The following is a 13,730-nucleotide window of genomic DNA, read 5'->3' as shown; positions in this document are numbered from 1 at the left end:
TTTGCAGAAATCCCTCATACTGAGCTTGCATGTAGCGACAGTGGAGAGGAAAAACTCCCTTTTAACAGGAAGAAACCTCCAGCAGAACCAGGCTCAGTGTGAGCGGCCATCTGCCACGACCAACTGGGGGTTTGAGAGAACAGAGCAGAGACACAAAGAGAACAAAGAAGCACTGATGCAGGAGTACTTTCTATGGGAAGGAAAAGTAAATGTTAATTGATGTATCTCCTTTAGTCATTTCATCTAGAAAGAAAGAACAGATAAACTTTGAACCAGTTTTCAAGGATAGTGTCTGAAAGTGAGCACATATAATTAGTTACAGTAAAAGCTCAGTCAATTGCTATATCTAGGAGAGAGAAAGGGTTAAAAATGAAAGACAGAGCCATGTGGATCATCGGTAGAGGTTGAGCATTAAGTTGTTGCCAGCAGAAGCTTGGACGATGCCCCTCTCCAGAAAGGTGTCACAGATAGACACAGAGTCAGGCCAGGTGTAGCTTCTAGGAAGAGAAAAGAGAGAGAACAAAGTTAAAAGCTGAAATAACAGCAAATAATGCAGAATTGGAGAGTAGTGTGAGAATGTAGCGAAGAGAGTGATAGTGGTCATTATGTCCTCCAGCAGCCTAAGCCTATAGCAGCATAACTACAGAGATAGTTTCAGTTCAGTTTATTTATTCATATAGCGATTTACAACAATGTCGTCTCAAGGCACCCCACAAAGGGTCGGAAATGGTGCGGGGCCACCGGGGAGGCCAGACCAAACCACCGAGTGCCAGAGCCCGGCCACCCCAGAACGGGCCACGTGTAGGGGAATGAAGTAAAATAATAAACTGATAAAGTTTAGCCATCTAGAGCCCACTGATGGCCATTGTTAAGTATCTTTGAATTGAATTGAAAAAAAAAAAAATCTAATTTCCCCTCGGGGATCAATGAAGTATCTTTGAATTTAATTGAAAAAAAAAAAATCTAATTTCCCCTCGGGGATCAATAAAGTATCTTTGAATTGAATTGAATTGAATGGAATTTGAATTGAATTGAATTGAATTGTTATAATAAAAACCACGTTAGGGATACCTCTCTCTGTCAGATTGATTATAACCATTGGAAAAGAGAAGGGGTCATACAGGTAGCAGAAATTGAGGGTGTGTTTGCATTTCAACCATAACTGAGCCGGTTTAGGCTAAACCTGACTCCCCCTTACTCCATCCAACAGGGAGGGAGGAAGGCAGAGGTAAACATAAGGTAGATAGCTCAGGATAATCTAAGCCACTCTAACTATAAGCTTTATCAAAAAGGAAAGTTTTAAGCCTTGCCTTAAAAGTTGTCCGCCTCACGGACTAAAACTGGGAGCTGGTTCCACAGGAGAGGAGCCTGATAACTAAAGGATCTGCCTCCCATTCTACTTCTAGAGACTCTAGGAACCACCAGTAAACCTGCAGTCTGAGAACGAAGTGCTCTGTTAGGAACATATGGAACAATCAGAACTCTGATGTATGATGGAGCTAGATCATTAAGGGCTTTATATGTGAGGAGGAGAATTTTAAATTTTATTCTGGATATAACAGGGAGCCAATGAAGGGAAGCTAAAGTAGGTGAAATATAATGTCTCATTTTAATTTTCATTCAAACTCTTGCTGCAGCATTTTGAATCAGCTGAAGGCTTGTAAAGTGCTTTATCAAGTCCCAAGGACCTCAAAATGCTTTACACTATAGTCATCCACCCATTCACACACTGAAAGAGGTAGGCTACATAGCCACAGATGCCTTTGGGCAGAGTGACAAAGGTGGGGCTGCCATACAATTGGCTCCACTGAGCCCTCTGACCACCATCAGCAGGCAAGGTGGGTGAAGTGTTTTGTCCAAGGACACAATGACTAAGACCAACAGAGCGAGGGTATGAACCAGCAACCCACCGGTTACAGGACAAACCCCTACCACCTGAGCAACAGGTCCTTCCAGACCAAAGAGAGAATACAATATAGAGTGAGTTCAGTGCATTTCTGTCCAGTCCTAAGGAGTTTGTTGTGCATTGTGAAATAAAGTTAACACAACATTTCAGTGCTAAGGGGTATTTCCCAGTTTGCCAGGGGTATGAAAAGATAGATTTTTAGAAGCATTGTGGATTTTCTTTTACCATCAACTATATTATTGGATACTTTCTGGGTTTAAGAATGTGTTTACTTAAAAAAAAAAACAAAGGAGTGCTCATATTTAAAAAACCCTTCTTAAGGAAGACTGTGGCATTTTCCCACACCACATTCAGATGTATTCAGTCTCTGATATCTATAAATTCTACCTCTGTTGCTTTGATGTTTGTGTCTTGTTGCACATGATGTCTACTACCAAACATTAGAGCAGATTAGCTTTACAAACAACTCTAGGCTTGAAGAGGTTGTAAGGCATTTGCTCAGCTCATGTTGTTCAACACCTTTGACCTCATATAGAAATTAGATTTGGACCTTTGACCTTACAGTTTGAGAATCATAATGCAACATGCAACTGAGTACCGTTTATGGATGCGAGGAAAAGTCTTGAAGACTACGTAGAAGCTTCTGGTTATAGTGCCCCCCATCATGCTACTGTCATGGTGGGCTTGTAGTAGAATCCAATGTCAGGCAAAATGGAAGCAGAGAGGTGAAGTGAAACAATAATTTATTGATCACAAAAAGATCAAAACTTATCACACTGGATGGAAAGAACAGGACATGGTATTTAGATGGGGAAAATGGGAACAACAGGCCTAGCAGCAGAAGGAACCAGTGACAAGATGAAAGCCAGAGAGCTTATATACAGGGGGAATGAGGAGAAAGGCATGGCAAGCAGGAGAGAGCAATCAGGTGATAGCGAGGAACGGCTGAGACCAATGAAGGCTGAGAGCTGAGAGAGAACAATAGACACAGAAGCTGAAGAGAGATACACGGAAACACTGGGAAGAATCAAACGGAGAATGTACAAGAACACAAGAATGAACTAAAAAATACGTAAACAAGAAATAAACTAATATAGCAACAACTAGAGAACATAAACAGAAAAAACTCAAACACCTAACATCTGAGTGTTATATTGGCGACAGCTTCCTTCCTCAGCTAGCAAGACTGCTAAATTCTCACCAACAATTATCTGGACAAAAGAAACTCTTTAATTTCAATATATGTTAAACATGAAGAATATAAAAAAAAACATAATTGACATAAATTTACATGTCCACCAGCTTTCAATGCTTTAGATTACAGCTGCACAATATATTGAACCAAAATCATCTTTTCAATATCAGTGTGTGTAATATCACAATCACAAAGGACTACTTGGAATCAATTGAGTAGGACATAATTTGGCCAGATAAATGGCCTCGATCTCCCATTAATGTCAATCCCAGTTGTATGTCCTTAGGTAGAGTAGTGAGGTCATTGTGCAAAGGCACACAAAGAAAAGTGTCCTGAAAATGAACGTTAATCGTAATCAACATCCCATTCTTCAGCCATCATGTCTTACATGAAACCAAGGGTAATCTCAGCAGACCTGGTCCAAAGGTGTATTTCCATTTTCTTCACAACAAGGGGTAAGTTTGATGTTATGTTCACAAGCAACCACAGAAAAAAGGCTGTTACTTGCAGATCTATTTACAAACAATAAGTGCATAAAATGTTTTTTTCCAGCGTATACAAAAGCAGCAAAAAAAAAAAATATTTAAGCAGATTTACATCATAAATCTGATAACAGAACTTTCAAACTACAAAGGTTTTCAAAATTATGTGTCTCAACATGTCCTGTGTGAACTCCAGTCCCCTTGGTCTGATGAGGAAAAAAGGTGGAGTTGCAGAAGTCATTTTGTCTGGGCCAGAAGCTAAGTTGAACAGCAGGAATAATTCATATATCTGGGTTTCAAAGATCTAGTAAAAGTTTACCATACAATAATCTATTCAGCTGTACTTTAGCTTGATCATAAAAGACAAATGAGATCAAGGAGTCAATAATAGTGCTTCAGATCTCTTTGCTTTGCTGTACAGATAAAAGTAAGGGAAAAGCTTTCCTGTGAAACTTTCCCCTACATAAGAGTTAATGTGCAGCTTCTCATTAAGGCTGTAGAATGACACCCGTCCTTCCTCGTAGTCCAGATAAATCCCCACATTTCTCGGTCTGGTACAGAGATGAAGTTCTCTCGATGGTGAACAATGAAGATAATAGTCAAACCCATTCTTTCCCATAGAAAAGAAGCCATTGTCTTTTTTCACTATTACGTTATCTGATCTGCTTACTGTTTCCAGGGCAACACCAACATGCCAGTTGTTTCTAAAGCCCACCTGGACCTCCCAGTAGTGGCGACCAGAGTTGAAGCCATTCTTCCCAAAAACCATGGGTAATTCAAACCTTTGTGATTCATAAGATGGTGACCTGGCTTGTTTGGAGAACTTCAGACGTGTTCCATTCTCTGTTACTAGGAGGCCAGCTCCAGCAGTGGAGTCATCAAAAATGACAGATTCTAAAAAGAGACAAAGTTCAGGTAAGGTTAATATCTTTGCAAGTCAGGGAAAAGTAAATTACTCCAGCATAGAACACGATCTAACCTTTGTATTGTCTGATTCTGTTCAGTTCTATAAAAGATAAAAACAAGAACATGGTCAAACTAAATCATAGGCAAGAGAAATGTATGAACCAAACAAATGTAACAGATAGTTCACCAATGTGTGTCAGTATTTTCAGTTCGGTTTGGAAACTGGTCATTAGATAATCCATGGCTCTCCTCGTTGTTTGAATGCAGAGATCTGAGTAAACCTTGGTATTGGACCAGTCATTGGTCTCTGACATGCTGCTCAAAGTCTGCAAAGTCTGAAAAGAAAAGAAAAAATAAAATTAAGAAACACATGTACATATCTCTATCATAAACCCCAGGCAAAAGTCAACACTAATGGACAGATTTCATGTCCTTTTCCCCTGAGTAGATCAAGTTGACAGGGATGCCCCTTGTCTTCAGGACTCTTTGTCTTGGCAATTAAAACTTTAGCTGAAGCAATTTGTGTGTCACAATAGTGTATCAGTAGTTATCAACGTGAAGTTAATCAATTATAACTTTCTACATCAACTACATCTAACTTCAGGCAAATTATACTCATTTAAATCTGATCTATCAGAGAAATGTTTCCGATGACATATTGATGTGGGATCCTTTCTAAACTGCACCTGGTCATGTACAAAGGTGATACCTTTCTGGCAGGATATTTGTTCCACCTTAGATAATATCTTAAGAATTAAAATTCCGTTAGAACCCGAGCTTATTTATATAGTGCCAATTCACAACCCATGTCGTCTCAAGGCACTTTACTAAGTCAATTCAATCAAAATTGATTTAGTAGGGATGGAATGGAGGGGGTAGGGATTCGATAAGCAGAGAACATACAGAAGTATTGTCAATCTCTTGCCTTATATTAATCCCAACAGTATATTATGAAATGTGTGTTCAGCTATGTAAAAACACAAAAACAGAATAGAAGGAAAAAAAAACGTGTGAATCAATATGCATCAGTGAAGCATTAAAAAAATTTGACCAGTTTTCTGCTGTAACAAGATGTTAAACTGGGTTGACTGACTAACCTGTAGAAGTTGAAGGGGGTCTTCATTTTGTGAAAGTTCCTCTAGCTGCACATGTTTCCTCTGCAGAGCTGCAATCTCCTCTTCTAGCTCCTGAATCATTGCCTGGACTTTCACGTTGGATTTTTGCAGTTTTTCATCGATGTTTGACTTCAGTTTGCTTTGGATCTCTTGCACTCTACCCGTCAGATTACTGAACAGCTTCTCAGCATTATCAGTTTCCTTGTCTACTTTCACCTATAGAAAACACAAATATATTGGAATAAATGTATAATCAATTTAAGCTCTCTGGCAAATATAAATTTAATTAAAATACTAACTTGTCTCATTTCTGATGAATATGTAAATTCGTTAATCTTTTCCATTCTTTCATTGATCATGAGGTTGATTTTTGCTTGTCTGGATTTAATGCTTTCCTAAAAGAATATTAATGCAATTAAACCAGATATTTCTGTTTCAGTCAGTACACCATATCCCGAGCAGTGAAAAAGCATTTGCTCCCTTACAGATTTCATTTCGTATTGCTTTTTTGTTACCTGTTAATGTTTCAGATCAAAGTAATTTTAATAATCAGCCAAAGATAACCTGAATAAATACCAAATGCAAATTCGCAAATGATGACTTACTAAAGGGAAAATAGCTATCAAAACCAACTGGGCACTGTGTTAATAAGTAATTGGTGCTTAACAAATTATGTGAAAAATTTGATGATAATAATAGGCATTTACAAGTGACAAAAAACAAGAAATCTGTTAGTAGGCAAATACTTGTTCACAGCGCTGCAAGTTCAATCAAATCTGAAGTCTCACTTTCTGCAGAGCCCCCTCCTCTTCAACAGATACCGTCTCGTGGTCTCTATGTTCTGCTTCACAGCACAGCAGACAGATGCACACTTGTTCCCTCCTGCAGAAAAACTCCAGGATCCTTGCATGCTTCTCACAAACCTTCTCCTCCAGATTCTCCACTGGCTCCACCAGCTTGTGTCTCATCAAGGCAGGGACCCGCTGATGGGGCTCCAAGTGTCCGTCGCAGTACGACGCCAGACACACCAGGCATGATTTGGAGGCCTTGAATCTTAAACCTGTGCACACGTCACATTTCACGTGCCACGGTGCGTTGGCACTTTCAAGTGCCTCGGTTTTTCTTCTCTTTATTTGGACTGACATTTCTGCAATGACTTCATTTGTGGAGAACTCTAGCTTCATAAGGAATCTTTTGTTACACTTTGGACACTGATAAAACTCGCTGTCACTCCATTGCTGGCTGAGGCAGGTCCTGCAGACGTTATGACCACAAGGCGTGGTGACCGGTTCGGTGAAGAGGTCCACACAGATCAAACATCGGAAGTGTTCCTCTGGTAATGAAGTGAGGAGGCTGTGTGTTGACATTATGCAGTCTCTGTAGAAGGAAATAAAAACGATTTATACTTCTTTAGAATATGTTCTAACAGTTTGAGTTGTTTTAAATAGCTAATGTCAGCTGAAACAGAATAGCTTGCTAACTTTCTCCACTCCGAAGATTTATTTTCATTTCCAGCAAGCTCTCATTGATATGAAAAAGGGAACTACTGCCAGAACCTTACTGACAAACTAAAACTTTAAAGTGGGAAAAACAAGACTCGACAATACGGTTACAGGTGTCACAGTAGGCTACGTTATGATTAACAAAGACAAGAAAGCTTCTATCTATGAGATATGAGCCTAGAAGGACACAGTTAAAACTGTAAATCCAAATCACATTTCTTCAAGATGAAAGTCAACACCATAGCCAACAGCATCAAAGGTTTTAGTCTAAAAAAGCTCAAACTGAGGCACCTCCTCTATCCACCCTCCATCAATGACATTTCCTGCACTACGAGGTTTTCTGAAACTGGACTGGAAGCTGTTCATCCATCTGAAATAATGGTAATGTGCAGAAGTCACCTTCGTATGATAAAAAGACAGCAAAAAGATTGGTCTGCAGTTACTGCAGATAAAAGGTCTGAATTTGGCTTCTTTGGTGGAACAATGGTACAACCAGTAGCTCTGAATCATTTCAACAAATATACAACAACAAGCCTGACTGTGAAAAAACGTCCCCTTTTTTGTGTGACCAATGTCTAGAGCATTGTGTTGAAAACATCTACTCTCTGGAAGGAACATTTGTTGAATAGACATTTCTTCTCAAAATGATCATGAGGCTCTCAGGCAAAGTAAGTAACATCTTTGCAAACACTATTAGTTAGTATAATAAGCTGTCTTGGATTTAGTTGAAGAAAGCTGAATCTTCACCTGTCTTAGAACATTATAGGGGTTTCTAGTTCTGTGCAATTTGTTTCAGGATAGAAACAAACGTAAGATAGGTGTTTACAATCACTCGAACCAAAGGCAAATGTGCCAATTCAGACACACCCTGTGAGTCACCTTCACATGCATCTGGTAGCATTAAAATGATTTGTCACACTAATGTAAAATTATACCAATGCAGCTAAAATTTTTGAATTAGAATAAAACTCACCTCAGTTTGGGTTGTTTTGTTGTAAATCTGTAAATCCAGAGGTGTTAACAGTCTTACGTGCAGCTTATCTCTGCTGCTCAGTTTTTTGGCAGATCTGTTCCCTTGGCAGAGCCAGCTTCTGGCACAAAGTGGGTGTGGTCAAGTCACATCAGTTGACTGAAACCAAACTTACTTCCTGAGTAAAAAAAAGAAAGAAGATATATGGGCATATTTGACATATATTTTTTCACTTTTATTTTATGATATACAGCTTTTGTAATTGTGACAGACAGATAAACCTAACTTTCGTTTTTCATGCTAAGCAAGCAAAAACCATTACAACAAAGAGGAAAATAGTGTTTTGTGTTTTGCACTAAATATAATTGCACTAAATATAAATCACAGGCGTCTTTTAGTTCAGCACCAGGCCTGGAAACATGCAGAGAAATCAAGTCCAATGACAGAATTAGCATAGCAGCACCTTTTAACATCAGGCTGGATAATGTAAGCTCTGTTTTGTTCTATGATATTATGGTAAAACACATGACAACCTTACTTTTATAATTACCTAGTGAAATCAATATATCTACTGAAAGAAATAGTCGAACCAAAAGCTGAGGTCTGTTAAACCCTAGAACCAGCTTTTCAGACTGTACCATGTGCTAACCGGCCTACATTTCCCTGCAGGCACTGCTATTTTTAATGAGTAGGACAGGCACAGGTGTAGTATCAAGTGCTGTGTTTCATTTAGAGGTGTTCTGCTTTTGTACATACAGGTGAATCTTAAATTAGAACATAATCAAAAAGTCTAATTTAATTCAAAAAGGTAAACATATTGTCATGATTTGAGTGTTTGGGTTTTTGTTTTAGGTTTTTCCCAGGTTGTGTTTTCCGTGTTGTGTTTTTGGATCCTGCTTCTGATCATTGTTTTCCAGGCGCTGCTTTAGTTTTTTCCCTTAGGTTTAGTTTCTTATGATTCTGTTCATAATGCATTTTAGTTTAGTTTCTGTTATATCAAATGTGATAGGTTTGATTGTGTCTTTTGTACTGAATATTATGTGCAATATAATAATGTAATGTAATGGCAGTAAGTGTTATTTTGATACTGTATGTACAACCCAGCAGGATAAATAATAAAATTTTACTGTATTTAAACTGTCAAACAACACTGCTGAGGTCTGTAGTACCTTGATAATTTCATTACTGATCTAAAGAAGGATGAAAATGATATGCACAGACAAACTTTATGCTCAGGCAAACTCCATTGCACATGGATTAGGCTTTGGTTGATATGGGAGATAAGATGGCAGAGATGCCAGGGAGTTTTGTAGATGTGAAATGAATGATGTTTAAGGAGATAGTGAAGGTGATGTCTGGGGTGGTGGTGCTTCAGCTGATGTGTAGGGTAGTGATTAAGGTGAGGCTTTGTATACCAGGGCTCCTCCATGAGCTGCTGCCTCTGATCTTCTTTTTTTGAAAAGCCGCATCCTCCAGCAGCTAAAAAAAAAAAAACACCAAAATGTTTTTGGTGGGTTTTTTCTTTCAAAATAAGAAAATTCTCGTGATCACAAAACAACATAATCTCTGGATCCAATGCAGAATGTACTTGGGACAGCAAAATTTGTTTTCTTATAATAATAAAACATTTGCCTGGGGATGTTCAGTGAGTATTAATACTGATGCAAAGCATTGTGTTGTCTGGTCATAGAAGTAGCAACATGCAACAAGCAAGAACATCTCTGTGTTGCCATTTCATGCAAAGTGGTACCTGGTAATGTTATTAATAAAAATGCTCAAATCTCCTGTAATATGTATCGGTGTTTTATTTTTTTTGAAGATTTTATAGTACATCCCAATTCCATTGTTTGTGGTTCAGATTCCCTTTTGGGCAAGTACTAATGAAATGTGAGAGATTATGACCCATGATGACACCAGATTAATTGAGAGACCTCCTGCTGATAAAATATAGACTTGTGTAACATCATTTTAGATCAGCAACCAACAAGTAAGAAAATGATTTTTAATAATGGATTGTCAAAGTTGATATGAAATATAAAAGAGCTGGGTACAAAACAAAACTGCAAAAGTACAAAGGGTGAAATGACCAGAACCCAAAACGTTAAAGATCAAAAAGATATTGTTACAAAGATTGCTTTACATTACAGACATTCAAGAAAAATATATCCAGTTTTTAATCTTTATCAATTCCATGGAGTGTTTATTATACTGTATATTAGCAAAAACATGAAAAAATAGCAGGACCAAAGGTGCAGAAGTCACTCTGGCTTCAGATAGAAGAAAAAAACTTTAATATATACATTTGCTAACATACAACTGAATGTTGCTTCTAGAAGTCAAATGCAGCTTTGAAGACAGTGCAGAAGGTCTCATTAAGAAGCCCCTAATCTCATTAAATTCCCATTAACAGTCACTTGGACAAGAGAAAAACTTTCTCTTCAATGCATATTTAATGTCAAGAAAATTACAAACATGTTTGGTACCAAATGATCCAATCCCCAAGTATACAACACATTTTAAATTAACACGTCTTCCCTGAAACAAACATAAACATACCCAACAAAAGAAAATCTGGTATTTTTTAAAGCTGTGTGAAAAAGACAATGTGCAGTGAGACCCCTTGTAGGCAGAAATCTTTATCAGCATTTGCCAGCTTTTATTTTACTCAGTAGTGCATCTGGATTTTAAGTTGTTTCTTTAGCTGATGGTTTTCCTATTTAAAGAGATTAGATTTTTTTGCCAATGTTTCTGCTATTTCTGCCAATTTAACACATTTTAACTGATATTCTGCTGTCAACCTTGGCCTCTTTCTGCTAGCATTCAGCAGAGGAGTTTAGAACTACTGTTTTTTGCTAATTCATTATATTTCAGCAGATTATCTGCAGTCAACCTCAATTTATTCCTGCCTGCTTTCAGGTAAAAAATTCCGCTTGCAGCATTCACACTGCATTTTTGCAGGAAATGCAAATTATTCTAGTTTCATTCAAAGACCATCTCATTTACAGAACAATGGTGTCATTCACATCTGAGATAGGATAATTGCTCAAAACAAATCCAGCTACTTGGCTGCCCTTTGGGGATGGTAGAAAAGCCAAATGGCTGGGCTATGGGAGTTCTAGTGTTAAGAACCTAGTTGGCATTTTTCCCCCAAAAAAACTATTCTGTTCAGTTGTTTTTGTAGCTTGATTGAAAGAGCGAATGAGAGTAAGGAAGTATTCTGGATCATAGATAGAAAGAAGAACCAAAGGCTCAGACTTCTTTGCACCACTGTACAAAAAAAAATATGAGAAACGTTTTCCTGTAAAACGCTCTTGTTCGAAAGAATGAATATGCAACTTGTCAGTCACATCGAAGATTGACACCCGTCCTGCTTCATAATCTAAATACACCCCACATGTCCTGGCCTGGGACGGAAATGGAGAACTTTACTGGGTTTATCGTGAACTTTGTAATTAAAACCAGATTTTCCTATAGAAAAGAATCCATTGGCTTTTTCAACAATATTACTTGATCTATCAACCATTTCCAGGGCTACACCAATATGCCAGTTGTTTCTCAGGCCCACCTGGACCTCCCAGTAGTGGCGACCGGAGGTGAAGCCATTCATTCCAAAAACCATAGGTAAATCAAACCTTTGTGATTCATAAGATGGTGACCTTGAAGTTTTGAGTACTTAAGGCGTTTCCCAGATTCGGTGATTATAAGGCCAGGCCCAGCAGTCGATTCAATAAAGGTCACTAATTCTACAAAAAAGACAGTAGGCTACATTAAAATAATTATTATCTTAATTGAGAAGTAAACATAACAAGAAGAGGATCTAACCTTTGTATTGTCTCATTCTGGTCAATTCTAAAAGGGTTGAAACAAACAAATAAATAAAACAGTTTAGAATACTTTTTGCCTATTGGAAAACAAGACATTTATGAATAAAATTTACATTTATATTTTACCCATGTTTGTCAGTGTCCTTAGTTTTGTTCGAAAATCATTCACAAGATTATCCATGGCTCTCCTTGTTGTTTGAATATACTGGTCTGGATAAACCTTGGTCTTGGACCAGTCCTTGGTCTCTGACATTGTGTTCAGAGCCTGCAAAGTATGAAAAGATTCATATGTCCAAGCACTGTACACGTAGTGTTATTGATACAAACAAAATAAAGATAATACCAACACTAATAACTTTATTGACAGTTGTGGTGATAACTTCTCAAGCCCAGTTAACATGTGGGGTTCCTATGCAGTGGCGCCCCCAGAAATGTTTTGCAGGGGTGGACATGGGGTCAATAAAATTATGGGGTGGCAAACCAAAATCAAAACTGACTTTGAAAAATGCTGTGATGCTGTAATATTTGTAGGAACTGCTAAAAAAAACCTACCACAGAACAATACAGATACCGTTCTCCGTACGCGGAAGTGAGAAGCGCCCCTTCCCCGTCCTCCCCAAGTTTGGGAGAGGAGATGGAGGTTCGCTTCTTCATTCACGGACGTTACTAATTCATGTTTCAGGTTAGTAATGTGGAAAACTGGTAAACCAGCCCCCCTTTAAGTGTAAAGAGGTGAATAAGATCGGTAATGAGTTTGCGTTTATATATTTAAGCGGGCACGGAGCGATTTCTATTGTAATCGTGCCTGGTGAGCTGTTAGCAGTAGCGGCAGTAGCGGTTGCTTAGCAACAACGGCTACTTAGCGGGGACCGCCGCGTGTATCTGTAAACTAGAATACACTCCTTGATTTAACTTTAGTAAGGTTGTTGTGGTATCCTGACATGTGTTTTGTATTTTATTATTATGGTTAAAAGGGAGTAATGCTGAATGTAAAGGAAGCTTTAAAGTTACTGTCAACTCCACATTTAACCAGCATTATTTTGAGCGAGTTTATTTACTGTTTTCTTCACGATGTAATCAGTTTCACTGTTGGGTTTTGCTGGCAGATATACAGCTAGTCTACAGGCAAGTGTTTGGAGTGAACATGGTCATTTAAATATGTCTAAATTTAATTATACATGTTAACATGATTTGTTCTCTCAATAATACCACAATCCAGGAGGATGGGTAAAACAATGTAGGTTTAGGAGGTTGTTTCAGTTGATGAAGATTGTATTTTCTTATGTAAATGAAGGATATTTAAAGACAACTGTGTGTAAAATGTTGGATCCAATTCCTTGCTGTTATGCTTGATGAGAACACATTCTACATCTGAAGTGGAGAGTTATTAATGTCACAAAAACACCGGAACATGATTACAGTGAATGGGAAAAGTTTATTGTGAGAATTCATGATTGTGAGGATTTGTAATAAAAGTCAAAGTTTGGGAGAGGAGATGGAGGTTCGCTTCTTCTCTCACGGACATTACTAATTCATGTTTCAGGTTTATTGGACTCCCACCCAGAAGGAGGCGGGAGCCCACCCAAACTGATCATCATTTGTTAAAATTGGTTTCACCCCGTTGAGACGTGTAACAGAAACATCCATACATTCTAAAAAATCACAACAAAAAGGAAGTATATCAGTGGAAAAAGACAGAGACCGGAGACTCATTCTTTAGGTGCACCATAATTCAACTGAGCCATGAAGCCATGATATACAGTTAAGAGTGACAGAGAAGATTTTGTCTATTATCGGACGTTTCAATGTAAAAAAACTAAAATCAAGTTC

At 38.1% G+C, this 13,730-nt stretch overlaps 1 protein-coding gene across 2 annotated transcripts; it reads right to left on the bottom strand.

Moving 5' to 3' along the window:
- Positions 1-2,632: 2,632 nt before the first annotated feature.
- Positions 2,633-12,714, bottom strand: LOC124880983 (E3 ubiquitin-protein ligase TRIM17-like). 2 transcript variants are annotated; one of them, XM_047386453.1, is made up of 12 exons: positions 12,453-12,714; positions 12,027-12,165; positions 11,899-11,925; positions 11,733-11,819; positions 9,492-9,555; positions 8,080-8,254; positions 6,393-6,981; positions 5,904-5,999; positions 5,587-5,820; positions 4,677-4,824; positions 4,563-4,589; positions 2,633-4,477 (listed from the first exon to the last, which is right to left on the bottom strand). In XM_047386453.1, the coding sequence occupies exons 7-12, from the start codon at positions 6,969-6,971 to the stop codon at positions 3,957-3,959; spliced, it is 1,605 nt and encodes a 534-aa protein (XP_047242409.1). In that variant the 5' UTR covers positions 6,972-6,981; positions 8,080-8,254; positions 9,492-9,555; positions 11,733-11,819; positions 11,899-11,925; positions 12,027-12,165; positions 12,453-12,714; the 3' UTR covers positions 2,633-3,956. The 2 variants fall into 2 exon arrangements, with proteins under 2 accessions (XP_047242409.1, XP_047242410.1); XM_047386454.1 differs by lacking the exon at positions 11,733-11,819.
- Positions 12,715-13,730: the final 1,016 nt, after the last annotated feature.

This window comes from Girardinichthys multiradiatus, chromosome 14 (assembly GCF_021462225.1).
Source record: "Girardinichthys multiradiatus isolate DD_20200921_A chromosome 14, DD_fGirMul_XY1, whole genome shotgun sequence".
Taxonomy (NCBI): Eukaryota; Metazoa; Chordata; class Actinopteri; order Cyprinodontiformes; family Goodeidae; genus Girardinichthys; species Girardinichthys multiradiatus.
This window is presented reverse-complemented; position numbering and strand designations above follow the sequence as displayed.